This window comes from Rhopalosiphum maidis, chromosome 3, assembly GCF_003676215.2.
Source record: "Rhopalosiphum maidis isolate BTI-1 chromosome 3, ASM367621v3, whole genome shotgun sequence".
Taxonomy (NCBI): domain Eukaryota; kingdom Metazoa; phylum Arthropoda; class Insecta; order Hemiptera; family Aphididae; genus Rhopalosiphum; species Rhopalosiphum maidis.
Genome location: NC_040879.1, coordinates 55,621,846 through 55,637,943, shown reverse-complemented (window position 1 = coordinate 55,637,943; position 16,098 = coordinate 55,621,846). Strand labels below are relative to the sequence as shown.

The following is a 16,098-nucleotide window of genomic DNA, read 5'->3' as shown; positions in this document are numbered from 1 at the left end:
TTTTTTCTATAAATTACTTATCTATCTACTTTGCCCAGTTCTTAAATCGAATTTAGCCTCACACACTAAAATTATAATTTACGAATCTCTACTGAGACCTATTTGGACCTGTATAATTAAAATTTGGAGATGTACCAAGACATCATTGTTGTATTTTTTATTTGTGTGTATATGTTTCTAAATGCCTATTATATCTTGAAGCATAAGTTATTAATATTTTTTTAATAATAGTAAAAAAAAAAAATTAGTAATCAGACGATTTTTTCGAAAATATATCTGAATCAAAATCTGAACGATTAGTTATTGAGTTAACTTGTGTGTAATAGGTGCACAATAAATGATAACGAATTTGGAAATTGGAAGACATGGGGCCAACGACAATAATATACAAATCTAAATGATTGAAAATAATATGGCCTTTACATGAAATTAACCGAAAAAAAAAATGAATTGTTGAACAAGAAAATTGAGACTTGGTGAACCATTCTGTAGTCTGTAGTATAATATTGTAACGTCTATCATAATATACATCGTGTAATCCGTATATACTATACAGACTAATAATAGTATTACTGTAGATATATTATTATAATAGAGTGCGGTAGATATATTGTGAGCGCGTACCTATAATAAGATAAATGTAATACGCATATATATATGTATATATTTATTTATATGTAGGTATATTACGTACAATATATTATTATTTAGCACCGACATAAATAAAAGAACGCAATAACTCGCGGCTGTGCAAGCCCGCAGTGTTTTTTCGTCGTAATAACGTTGTGTGCATCGCGTTTTCGTGTATCTGTTTTCTGCTTACGCGGTCTTGTTATGGTTGAGTGTGTGGTGAGGGCGGTGTTTTATGACGGTAAAGTACTACGGCGGGACTTACGTAGTACGGAAGACTCGCGCATAATGTAGGACCACCGTCGCCACTGACCCGCAATAATAGTGATATAAGTACATATGAACGTCCTGCGGTCATGGTGCCGTCTCGTTCGTCTGTGTATAGTAAACTAGTATGAAGTAATATACAAATATCACATATTTGTATATTATATCCGTACGTCGTTTTCGCGGATGATATTCTTAACAAAACAGCATTGTGTATACATATTGTGTGTACTTTTATAATATATGCATAAAATCGGAGATTGATTTTACATTTGTATGGTAAGGCCGGTTCTATTTTATTAATTTATCATAAGCTTTACTATTTAAATGAATAAAATATAATTTCTATAAAAAATTGGAGTTAACAAATAAATTGATTATAATTCCACGTATGCGGTATGTACGAGTACATAGAGCCAATGATTTATCGAGCATGCTCTTGCTCGCCTCCTATTTACTATTAATAAATTGACTTATGCAAATTTTAATCTTATTATAATGTCTGAAAGAATAAGGATTTTAACATTATCAAACACAAACTTTTTTTTTCTTATGATTTAAGTCACTTTTTTATTAATATTGTTAAGGGAAGGAATTTTTAATAATATTGACACTAGTTTCAACATAAATCAAAATCCAAACTAATACTTATACGTATACTTTCAGAATTCAGTTATTTAATTTTTTGTACTAAGGATAAAAATGTATGTTAATATAAGTTTCAATTTAAAAAGATATGGAGGCTATGGTTATTATAAAATTATTAAAATGTTATAATTTCTATGGTTTCTTATTTTCCTAATATAGAAATTATGGTTAGATTTAATTATTAATTAATAATAGATGTATTTTATGACAATTTTATAAATATATTACAAATTAAAAATTTATATATTTATAATAAGAATACATTTGGGGGGGGGGGGTAATTTTATACTGGAAAAGCTTAGTCCTTCTAAGCATTTCCTTAACACCACTAATAACTGTATACGATATTCGGTACAACTCATCGTTATAATCATCGTTACTTAACCTGCATTGGTCTAAGTAAAATGAGCGAAACCATTTAAGCGATGGTTAATATAGTAACGCTAAAACAGCGATAATAAATAGAGTTATAAATAGGTTATAACAGCGATTACAATTTTTGCGATAAATATATATATTAGTATTTTATTTCCACAGGCTTTATAAAATTGTTTTGTGTATGGCCGATTTTATGTAATATTAAATTAGTATAGTGTATTTTCTGTGTGATTGGCCATATTAACTTAAAATACAATATATAAAAAGTGATAAAAAATAGAATTTCATAATACATAACAGTTACCTACATAATATACTTACACGTATAGAGTGGATAGTAAGACAGACGAAATAGAATACTTAAAGATGTATTATAGTTAAAAATTGTAAAGATCGGCTATTATATAAGAGGTGCCTAAGTAAATTTCAAAAGGTCTCTCAGATCATATGCATGTTCCCAATATTAATATAATTAAAGCTAAACAAATAGTTGAAAAAATGAAAAAAAACATATTCGTCTAATGATAATAATGTTGAAAAAATTATTGCCATTTCTCAAATAACGCCAGGTGTAGACGAAAATATTCCAGCTATACCTCTTTTAAAATCTACTTTACGAAGAGCGCGTTAGAAAAAAACCGAATATCTCTCAAGATCTTTTTTCTTTAATGGAACATGAAATTCCTGAGATCTAAAATACTACAATTAAAAATGGACATTACTTAATATATAATATGTATGTATAAAAATATTTTTAATATTTGACAGTGGCCAGATTGAAAATCGTAAGTTCTACTGAAGGATAAAACATGAAACCAAGAGAAAAATCTAAACATTAATTTGCAGATTGAACTTTTAAAAGTTCCCCAGTCATATTTTTTCAAATGTATACAATACACGAGTTAATAAATAACAATACAATAATTCTCACTGTTTATACATTACTACAGAATAAAATACAAGTTATTTATGCATTGCTGCTTTTAAAAATAAAAGAAATTAACCCCACTTTGAATTCAGACTTTTATTACGATAGATTTCGAGGTTAGTAGTTTAATCGCTTTTAAAAACATAATTTTTCCAAATATCAAGCAATATGGATGTTTTTTTAATTTCATTTAATGTTTGTGGAAAACAATTTAAAAAATACTTGGTCTAATTAAAAAATATAATATATCAGATCTAAATTTTTTTTTACATTTTAAAATGTTTCTAGCCATAACCTATATTCCAAAATCGTATACAGAGATGTAGTTAGTAATAGAATTTGAAGAATTATTGAATTCAATGTTTACTTATATTGATAACGATTATCTATTAAAACCAATTAATGACTACTTCGAAGATAATTGGATTGTGTGATTTGTTGGCCGTAGAAAAATAACTGTAAGACATTAACATTTAGTGATATTGGGGTTTTGGAATTATTATAATTTGGCAGAAAAAGGATTGCTGAGAATAAACAATAACATAAAATTATGTACAGAGAGTTCATTACCATATTATAGGTATGACAATTTAATTATTAATATTTTTTTCTATATTGTAGATTCACACTATACTACGTTTTAGAAATTTATAAACGGCTAAAGAATGAACAAAATATTCAAGAACTAATATACGAATTTGTAGAGAATTTTTATAATAAGAAAAAATACAAAAACAAAGAAGATATGGTAAATTTATTTAACATAATAAACTTTTTAACTTTTTTTTGCATATTATTTTAATTTGCAAATGTAAATGATATACTTTTATTTTTGATTTATATACCAATTTTTTTATTTATTATTTTATTATACACTTTGAACTTAAAAAAAATATATAATTGGATATAATTTTTAATTAAAATAAAATAAAATGTTCAATATTTTTGTAAATAAAATTGTGTTCTAATGATGCTCAACTCTGACGTATAGTACAAAATATATTCAATCTATTTAGAATCTTAAAAAAGATATTTAAAAAAGTGGTTTAATTTTTTTAATTTTAATGTGTGATTAAGATATAGCTAAAATAGTAATGATGAGTTTTTACATAATATTAATTTATAATATGTATTTATAAAGTATAAATTAAATATAGATACATATATACAGCTACCTATTAATTAGTAATTACAATTTAGTATTTACAATTGAATATATAGTATGTATAGATGTAGCTATTTCAATTATAAAATAATTAAATTTATGTAAGCACTATACAACGTACCACCTGTGTTAATGTGTCATACGTAATTTTCACGATAAATAGATATAACTAGAATTATATACAATTGAAATACTACGAACGAATTTTCAAATAAATTTGTCCAGATGATTTTCGAATAGCTTAAAAGTCGAATACGGTCGTTTCTTGCGACGTGTGACCAGACTAAACGCCAAGTGACGAATAATTCATACAGGCAAAACGCCAAAACCTATTATTTCGGTACGTGACTAGACATAATACCTATATACATCCGGTTGCGTTTAACAAACGCGGAAATCATAATTTTTATTACGAGAAACTACAAATTATTGCAACAAATATATTTATTATACGAGTATAATGTAGGCAGATTAAAGTATTACTTTTACTTCAACATTTGCCTGTAATAAATACACGTATAAAGAATAAAATATACCTATGTATAACTTCTAGTTATAGTTACTCTTACTCTGTATAGGCTATTTTTGTATTTGAATATTACAATATATATATATAACAATTACCTTCGATCTACGTACGTAAAATAAATATTTTCTTTATCCTTATAGTTTTGTGTTTTTCAAAAGTACTTTCTAAACAAAATGGTTACAATAAGATATCACAAATGTGTGGATAACTAATTATGATCAACTCAAAATCCAAGAAATATGTTTAATAATTTTCTTCAAACAGTTCATCTCGGTGTTTTGTTTGAAAGATTCAACACATTTACGGAAATCGTGTAAAATATGCTAATCACCATTTATATACTTACACGATTCTACACTTTTACAGGCATGTAAAACCAGTTTTGAAAATTTTACCATAGGTACCGAAAATTTAAAAAACATGTATTAATATGACTAATATACGAGTACTATAATTGTAACGTGCATGCTGTTTTGTATAATAGAGTAGACCATTTCGCCGTTATACAAAAAACATAATAACCAATATAATCAAAACTTTTGGAAAAATATGTTATTCTTAAGGTTTGTGATGCTGGCACCCGCATGTTTGAAATTGAGTTTAAAAACCATACCAGTAATTGTTACACAGTATTTATTGTATTAAATATTCTGATTTTGAATTATGATTTAGTTCCTCTTGATTAGATATATTTTAGAATTTATTGTACCTAACTTAATATGAAATTTTGTAAGCTTTAATTTGATACCAACAAATGTTTTTTTTTCGTATAATAGTAGCATTATAAAATGTTAAAAGTTCATGTATTTTTATTTTTGAAGATAAAGTTTTAGATAATTGTTAATTAGACATACATAATATACATACTTTTAAAGTTATAAGTTATAACTAAAAATATTATAAATTATATGTTAATGTACTATGTATGACAACATTTTTTCACAACAACATTTACAGGTGAAATGTATTTAGTCAGTGATAATAATATATAGCCTACAGTTTACAGGTAAAGCTGGTCCTAGTGGCAGCATTATAAGTTCTTTTAAAAAAAAAAATAATCGATTCCCACGTTTACCCACTATTAATATTAGTGATTCTCAATTAGATAATAATACATAGTATACATATAAATAATTTTTAATAATGAGAACAAACGAATGTTATGGCGACATTGCAATTAAAATTATGCTAATCGTGTATTCGGGTACTGTGATAGATATCATAAAATATAAATATATAGTATTTTTGTATTTTGAAAATACGATGACTCGATTAGCATAATTTTATGATCGAAGTTTAGTCTATATTTTAAACTATGGTGTATAATATATATGTAGCAAATTGTATATCAGTAACTCATTGGATGTAAACATTTTGAATTTCAAAAAAATATTCTCATTTATTTTTAGCTATGCATAAACGAAACATTATGAATTCTGGAAAAAAATTTACAGAAAATAACATTTCCTAAGAATTTATACTTATTGTTTGAGAATCAATAAATTATTAGAAGTGATATAAACCTTTTGTGAACTATATTTTGTGGATTTGAGGAATGTGCGTTTAGTTTCTGAATGATATGTAATAATATATGATAACTGAGTTATTAGTAATTATATTATTATTGGACTTTGAGCACGTATAAATTTAATAAATAACATTTTTGATTAAAAATATGTTCTGGCTATATAAATATAAAATATATTTTTGTATAGATTCCTTATGACGTATATAATAATGTATAGATAGAATATTGTTAACGAAAACATTTTTTTTTTTGAAGTTAGAAGAAATTGTTACTGTTTTTATTATAAATATTATGACGTATATACATTATGTACATATGCACATAATAGATCCGATTAATATTCATGGAGTCCAATAAACATATCAATGTTTAATTTAAGTAATATAGTTAAACGTATTGTGTAAGTTTATATAAACTTATATTATGCAAATTTCTAGGCTAGTTTTATGTCACAGCGAAAATAATGGAGCTATTAAATTTGCAAAACGGTGGGAAAAGTGCTCTATTTTAATGATAAAAAAATTTAAATACGATAACAACAAACAGCTATTTAGAATAAAATATGTTCAAACAACATTTATTATTATCCTCCGGATGTATTCTCACAAAGCATTTTTTATCGTAATCTATTATATATTAATAAAGTAGTTGATTTGTTGGCATTTAATATCTATTTACACATGTCCATCCTACATATATTATTACCTACTTGCATTGTTCATCGCACTTTTTCATAGTATCTGTTTATTGAGATTTTGAATAGAATAATGGAGATAAAATGCTTTAAAAAAATCGTTATGGTATAATTTAATTTTGAAACCACGAACGGCAGTAAAGATAATCATCAATACATTTTACAAATATCATTAATAATATACCTAGATGGTAAAACAATTTTTAGCATAATCAATGGACCAAAGCTATATTATTTATTTTATTTAGATATTATTGAGTAATTTTTACTGTAGGTACTAGATCGAATGTACAGATATTAACTATATATTATTCAAAAGTAAATTAATGTTTATTTCAATTTTTATCTAGATCGAGACAATCTGGTTGTAAATAAAATATTAATTTTGTTATAGTATAATATTAAAATACATTATATACAACTATACAAGGTATACGTCATCATATATTTTAACGTCTGTTATTTGTTATAATACCATACCAGCTATAAATTGGTATTCAATAAATAATAATATAGTAAATAAAACTAATTATCAACTGAACAAATGATAATAAATTGTAATTGTATCGTGAAAAATAAAAGCTTAACCCTAATCAAATAATGTATAATATTTTATAATTCTTAAAATAAACAATTAATATTAAAATGTTCGAAAATATGTGATTACTGATTACCAAACTGAAACAATAACTTGTTAGGGATATATAATTTATTAAGTAAACATATTTGGTTTACGTATGATGGTAATAAGCTTTAATACAAAAAGGTGTGTGATTATTGCAGTTTTGTAATATGTTCTTTAAGTTAACTGCAGTGCATCCACAATATTCATCACGATACTAAGTTACATTATAGCTTATAGCTGAGTATAAATTACCAAATTTAAAAAGATTTATACTATAGAGAGAAGTTAAAATGCGCATACCCAATATATATTTATAAGTATTTTATATATTTTTTTTTTTATCAAATTTAGCTTAAATGTATTCACCATTTTACACAGCAATCGTGTTTTGCTTCAAGCAGGAAGTTTATAAAATATAAAAAAAAATATTAAGAAAAAATATCATAAAGCAATGATCAGAATGATTATAATATATGCGTGAATTGTGACTCGGGTAAGGGAGTATAGGTTAAATATAATATCTATTTATTTTAATATTTTATATACACGTATATTATACGTATACATACGAACCTAAACATAAATAAATATACATAAATTAATGTTCATAAATATCACATTTAATTCACGTGTTTCTGGAATATATTAACATTAACTGCTGTGTAAATGTACCTAATTGATTGCATCAGTAAAAATCTAATGAAAAAATAAATTAAATAATCCGAAATGCGATGAATGTTTAATAACTACCAACTAGAGACTTACTCAAAATTAACTTTATAATTGTTGAAAGTACCATTACCTATACACGTATAGTAATGAACTTATTATAAACATTTTCATTTTTATACTTCATAATGTAAAATTTAAATGATTTATAAAATATGCAATAATTTTTGATAATTAGTTCAAATTTATGGGTAAATAATTAGTAAACATTTAACCAAAACACGTCCTAAAATTAAAATGTTTTAATATGGTTAAAAGTAAAGAATTAGTATTATATTATATACAACTGTATATGATTTTGTTGTCATATATTTTTTTTAATTTAGCGGTTAAAAACAAATATCTTAATCATCGCATTAATTTAGTATTTGGATCAATTTAAATACCATGCACGCTGTGTTAAAAAGCATTATTCAAATTTGACTTTTCGGGTATTTAAAATATAAGTTCGAAAAAATATTAAACTTTGTAATCGATTTCAAGCATTAGCAAGAATAAATATTATCTGAACACAGAAATATTATTTTTCATAAACAATGAAGTGTAGACAAAAATTGAAAAAAATACCTTTTTGAGGAAGTATGAGAACTCTTGATGCGTCCAATTTCTGGTTTATTGACACTGAAAAGGCATACGGGCCACACAGAGAGTTGTCCGGGCATATTAAATTTTCTACACATAAAATAAAGAATTAGTTTGAAAAAGTTAAGTGGTCGTAGCTTCTTTTTCAATTGTTTTCTAAATATTAAATTCTTCGAATATTAATCACGAAATAAGTATTATTTTACTATAGACTGTAGTGGACACGGATTAACGGTTCTAATTACAACTCAGATTCATAATATAATGTATAGTTTCGATATAAGAAATTGGAAATATTATTTAAAAATAAAATACGTATAAGTTATAGATATGCCTACTTCAAAATTTTTTTCAAACACTGTTTGACCATGGTTCGTATCTGTATTTTTTATAATGAATATTTATACATATTTTGCATTTCCCAAATTAGTAACTCATTCCAAACGTATACCTATATTGAATAAAAAAAAATTGAGTTAGTAAATTATTTATTTTGACTGAATTCAAAAGGAACATTATGGTTTTTAAATTATTACTAATGTCTTAGGTCATCTTTATAATATAGTCTCATTCGTATTTATAATTGGGTAGTATTATATATATATACCAATTCAAGGACTGATAGCAAGCTCATAAGTCATATTACTCGCGTTATCGTTTAGAAATTATACTTGTGTGATAATCAGTATACATTTGAACGATTTTTATAATATATTTTTAACACTTATTAGTTATAAACAATACTGTAGTTACCAACAACATTAATTAGCAATACATTTATCAATTGTGTACAAATAGATGTTTCAACGAAAAATATTCTTGAAATGTTGTGTATTGACAAACATATTTTCATTTTATTTTATTTGTTGTATGAAATTAAATTAAAAATAATGATGTTAATATTCAACTACTTTTATGGTGAAACAATTAATCAATAGGTAAGCTCATTTTATTAACACAGTACCACAGTATATTACTATAGATATTACAATAATATAATATCTTACATGCTTATAAATTTATAATATTAGTTAAGGATGTTAAAATAAAAATAAAGAGCGGATAATCATCATTTAGTGGAAATAAGATTTTAGACGTTAAGTTTAAGAATTTAACCATACAATAAAACAAAATACAGGTTTTAGTACCTAATAAAGGGTAAAAAATATAAATATTAAAACACAATATTTTAGAATTAAATAGGGTGAACATTTTTTTTATTTTTGTATAATATATTATATTATATATTAAAATATTAAATTATAAAATGTATTATATGATTTACATTCGTGTGTAATTAAATATTATACTAGGCCATATTTGTTATTAATTATTTTAATGTTTGTAAAAATCAGGTACGCTTTAATTTATTTTATTAGTTATTAACTGCAAAAGTGGAAATGTCATCCAGCTAATATCTTTAAGCAACATTAAAAATAACATTTAAATTTCAATAACTCATATTCTGAGGAAGTACTACAACTAAGGAATTTCAATAATAACCTAATAAATTTAGTTTAAAAACTGATAATTTTTCATTATTTCAAAATCAACAATAATTATACACTGCTATCTTTTGTCTAAAATCAAAAAAAAAACTTAAAGATTATGGAAAGTCATACATTTGATTCTTGTATTTTTTTTGACGTGTTGGAGTTGTGAATAAAATTTAAATAATGTACGTTTAATCACAGTTTATTACTCTTTCATACATGTTTTTGACGTTTTTGTACAACTCATGACTATTTTAGTTTTATCAATCAAACCTAAAATAAATAAAGAAAATTGAGAACATAAATAAAGTATTTGTTAGAGACTTATTGAGATTCATAAAATTAGTCGTATCGTAAAAAACTTTAAGTTGAACTAGTAAAATTAAATCATAAATTTAATAACCTATTATATTTATCATAAAAATATAATTTTCAAGATCTCTAAATATGTTTAGTGTAAACATACATAAATATTATTATAGTTTCAAACAACGTAAGTCTTATAATCCCCTTATGTTATATATATGCGATTAAAAATAAATCCGTGAAAAGTTTTTACGTATTGCGCAAGAAATCTTATTTTATGATAGTTGTTTAAATATAATATGTATATATATATCGTGTATCAATTCCATGATACCTATCACCCATAGAACAATAAATTATTACGAGTATATGTAAAATATTATGCTAATCAAACCATTTCAAATACAGTAGGTACAATTAATTATGCTGTACCAAAAGTTTTTATCATACAAAACATAATATACCTACGTAACAATGTACAAAAACATAATAAATTAATTAAACGTGTGGTGATCTGAACCTTGACAATTTTATTTTATGTTTTATAATATAATCTAACCACGATAACCAAGTTAGCGAATCACGTAATACAAATTTCAAAAAGATCTGGCTACCTAGAATTAAATACATAAATATAAATTATACATTGTACTAATAAAATATACTAAATACATATACAATTTTAAAGTATTTGTATACATACCATTATAATAATACTCTTCCTTGCGTCTATTATTTAAAAATAATATCACGAACGTATTTAATTAATTATAAAAAATATTAGGTTCATAAAGTTAACACATTTTCCATTATAGGATTATCACCTACCTGATTAAATAAAATATGTGAGTACTTATTTTACATTTCAACTGTGACAAATTTAGAAAATTATACTCTATAAAGTAAATAAAGGTGCAATAGGTACATCGTGCATGAAAGAATAGTAAAATGATTTTTAGACTGAAATTTTTTTTTTCTTTAATTGTTGGTTTTTGGTTTAAATACTATGGCATTCCTAAATCGTAATGAACTAATGCGATTATACTATATAATTAGACGATTTAAATCAATCATTTTTCAAGTGGAATATAATAATTTCAAATTTATTTTTAAATAATATTACTTTATAAGCATAAAATGTACAACGTTCAATTTATGTTCTCGTAAATGTATTCGTTTCGTATAATGTAAAGCTAAGTTATGCTCAAATCTCAAATACCTACATCTATAGAGTACATTTGTATTTAACTCGATATCATAATACGGGTTTTGGGTCCACTTATTATTAGTAATTATTATATTAATGTGCATTTGAAATAACACGAAATTTACATCGACAGAAAAAAATGAGTAGGTACTATTTAAACTTATAGATATATAAATCTTACCATTTGACAGTTAACAATGTTCAGATTATATCTATGAAATATTATGTGATTACTTTGACAAATGAACCATATCCTAAAAAAATAACAATTGAAGTAGTGATGGAAAAAAGACAAACGAAATTTAATACAATTAATAATTAAATATAATACGATTTTACTTATAGATTTTTCAAACATGTTTTTAAATTTAACAAATCTATAAAACGGGTTGAGAGCATAATTGTTTAGCGGAAAATAAAAATTGTAAAATTAAATTATAACTGATTTAAAATCTATGGGTATTGTCATCTCATTAATTTTGTCGTGATATTATACATTATTATAATATATTGTACTGCTCATTTATTATTTTCCACAATAACATTTTGAGATTGTGAGTGAAATATTAATATCCAGATAATTAACTATTTATAATCCGGAAGACTATGACAACAATTGATATGGTATATGTTAAATTAGTATTCCAAGTACCCAATGCTATATTTTGTAAGGTATGACAAGGCTAAAGTATTTCTAAAACGACATCGTCATTATTATTTACTTCTATAGTTTCATCATCAAAATATAAAATAATTTAATTATTATACTTATATATATATATATATATATATAGTATATAGTTTGCATGCAGTAGTTAGAACAATAAGTTATAGCGATTATTGTTTTATAAAACTATTTATTACAAAGTATTGAAATGTTGAAAGATCGTGTCAAAATTAATATTTTCAACCTACTGAACTATATTTTGCATTAGTTTAAAACTTAAAAAAACGTCTACATTAATTAAAAATCTATTGAAAACTATAATTAATCATACTATGTAATAGGTGTAACGAGTCCGTTATCAAATGGAATCACTATAGGTATATTTAAATGGTACCTATAAAGGTATATGTTTATTTATTGCATATTTTCTATGTATAAACAAGTGGTGTTCGTCGTGTGCGTGTTGGGTTGGTTACTAACAAAAATTCATTAATCGCTGAATGAAAACATGAGTAAATATATGGGTACACCCAGTTAGAAGATTTCATTATAAACTCTCAATTTTAAGTATTTATTGATTTCATTTGGAAATCAGAACTTTTATTAAATAGTTATCAATTAGGTACTACTCATAGTAATATAGTACTTTCACGAGTTTATAAAAATATTGGAAATAAATTAATTTTTCATTTTAATTATTTAAACGCCCGTGAATGTTTAAATACAATATATAAGAATTCATTCAATAATTCGGTTAGTAAGTAGTAAAATAGTATTAATTGACTTAATTAGGTATTAACATATCAATAAAAATAAATTGGGTACATAATAAGAGAAACATAAAAATAAAGAAAAAAATAGAAAAAGAAATTTCATTATAAAAATGTATTGGATACTATAGAGATATATATTTATTAATTATATATTTTATATTATAAGACATTCAATATCGAATTCTTCATTAAGGATACTATTCAACTTCTTAACAAATAATAAATTCTTACAGGTATTCTCGGGATATAATATTAAATATTATTCCGTTACGTGATCTGATAGTATATAACACAGTAATTTATCAAAATAAATAGTCTTGATAATTGGTTCATAGTAATTTAATTTATAATATTTTTTACATGATGATAATATTCGAATTAATAATAAAATGAATAAAATACGAATCATTTATAGAGGTACATGACAATATTGTGTAATATGTATTGGAAAAGTATTAAACACATTACATAGGTAGTTAAGACTTGTAATAAATGTTTACTTTTATTTTGTTTACATGCAATGTATCTATTGATACCAATTTTTTTTAAAAATGAGCTACTAAAATCTACAAATATAATGAACCACAATAAAAAAAGTATAATTTAACCAAAATTGTATTATTTTCATGTACTCTATAACCAATGTTCATTTTACGTAATTTTTAGTAATAATAGTTTAGTATTACATTAATCGAAATAATTAAATGATATTATTAAAGCGGATAACGTGTTTATAATTCCTTTTTTCTTCAGATAACGGTTAGTTAATAGTTTTTATTATAAGGTATTGGCTATTGAGGCTAATATTTTTGTTGCAAAATTAAATTAAATTGATATGTTATTATTTAATTTATAGCAATAGCGTCAATATAGAGACAATTACAAATTACAGACGCTTAAGTAATGTGATATGTATTGATAGCAAATATTTTTTTCATTCTATGAATTCGAATAGACTTTACACAAGTGCACAAGTACAATATGATGTATAAGTGTATATACTCGTACAAGAATGATCAAGCTGAACATAATATTATTATTTTCAATTTTCATTAAATAACTCAGTGGTGGTTTTAATAGCCAATAGGTGTAAGTAAAACACCACTTGGTTTGATAGTTCACAATAGTATCACGATTATTTATATAAACTATAATATTAATATATAATATCATGGTGATTAAATTACATGGTTTTTATAAAACGAGTTTGTCGGAAAAACTCTTGTACAACAATTGATATAGCTAGATACATATAATAAGTACAGTGCACGAACTTTTCGCGTAAAGAGGTATACCCGCCAACAACCGGATGTAAAAAGTTACTCACGATAATAATAGCAAATAAATCGTATACTTTGATAACTGCGACGCTTGTCTGCATGTATGCGTTATTTGATTTATAACCGCATTATTCAGCGAATAAAATAATAAATACGCCAAGAATAATACACGCCGTGAATATTTTTCTGCGGAAAGCTACTAACTGCGAATCAAACTGAACCTTTATACATATGTATATATATAATAATATCATACCTTTAATGTAGTTACACTTAAAAGATATATATATATATTGCACTACTCGAGGACTAAATAAACACTGATCGTGAACGATTACAACGTCACAACATAATAATATTATGTAAGTTTAAGATCGCACGACTGGGGCTCCACTTTGATTTCCTACCGGTTTGAAAAATAAAAAAAAATCATAAATTTACGGTTAACAGTGGGCATTATATAGGTGTATATAATTTATATTTTATAGTGCCTACTTACTACGCCAGCAAACGTCGTAAAATTTAATCGGGGCAAGGAAAAATAAAAAACGCAAAAACTCGTTTCCTGACATACCATCGCATTTATACGAGCCCCGACCGTCGTCGGCCACTCGTTATCGTAATCTATTTTGGACTTTCGTACAGATGTAAAGCTTATATAGGGCCTACCTAATGTTTTCGGCCGTTTACGTCAAAATTGTTGGATTTTTTTTTTTTTTTTACATTTTCGCTCACCATATATGACGTGACGGGGATGCCTCGAGAACGCGTTGTCGCCGCCGCCGTCAGTTCCCTGCTGAAGGTTCTCCTGTTTACGCGCAGTCTTCGAAACTCCTCCGATTTTTCCGATAGTTCAGTTTTATGTAATGCGATCGTCCCCGCGTTCGTAGCGATTGCCGATTGCTGAAGTATCGCTGCTTACCTAGCGGCTTGTTCGCTTTGGACCGCGGTCTATGTGCCGAAATCGCGGGTCACGTCTAGCGATGATAGGCGGTTTGGTAATAATAATAATAATATGATATTATTATGATAACTGTAACGATGCGTTTTCCACTATAGTGCGAGCGCAAAACAGTTACCTGTCCAAATCGCGTAATATTTACGAGTGACTTAACATCGTCGACAAACGAATACGACGATTTCGTGTAATTATACTATTATTATAACAATAATATCAATAATATTAATAATAATAATAATAATAATAATAATAATATAATAATAAATATAATAGGTAGACTCACTATCGCGCTCGCGCACATGCACAGACAGCCAGTGGCCCGAACGCGTTGCGTACCTGTGGACTACTGGCAGCAGCTGCACGCGACGCGCCGCCGACGAAATAATAATAATAATAATAATAATAATAATTAAACAAAATAAAAAGTCCGCCGAAGCCCTTCTTCTTTTCACCGCTGACGTGCTGCGCGTCGATACGGGCGAACGACGTATGTTATGAACACGTACAACACTCGTAGTATATTATTTTGTATAATTATTGTAAACACACGTACGGTATTACTTATTATTGTTATTATTATTATTATTGTCTATAACAATTAATTAGACCCGAGAAAAGTCAACAGCTGTGCGTGTGCGTGCGCGCGCCGCGGGACGTCGCTCCCCGCGCATCTGCGACACAACCGTATTTTTGCACGATTTTTTTTGT

General features: G+C 25.5%; 1 protein-coding gene across 6 annotated transcripts in view; it reads right to left on the bottom strand.

The window, feature by feature from the left end:
* LOC113555859 overlaps positions 1-15,729 on the bottom strand; it is a 53,267-nt gene extending 37,538 nt beyond the window's left edge. Inside the window, exons 1-4 of one of the 6 annotated variants that reach the window (XM_026960431.1) lie at positions 15,165-15,665; positions 11,891-11,963; positions 9,042-9,154; positions 8,689-8,793 (exon numbers count right to left, since the gene is read on the bottom strand). In XM_026960431.1, coding sequence (XP_026816232.1) covers positions 8,689-8,793; positions 9,042-9,073 — 137 coding nt within the window. In that variant the 5' untranslated portion in view covers positions 9,074-9,154; positions 11,891-11,963; positions 15,165-15,665. The other 5 variants (XM_026960429.1, XM_026960430.1, XM_026960433.1 and 2 more) reach the window with 5 other exon arrangements.
* Between the last annotated feature and the right edge of the window lie 369 nt (positions 15,730-16,098).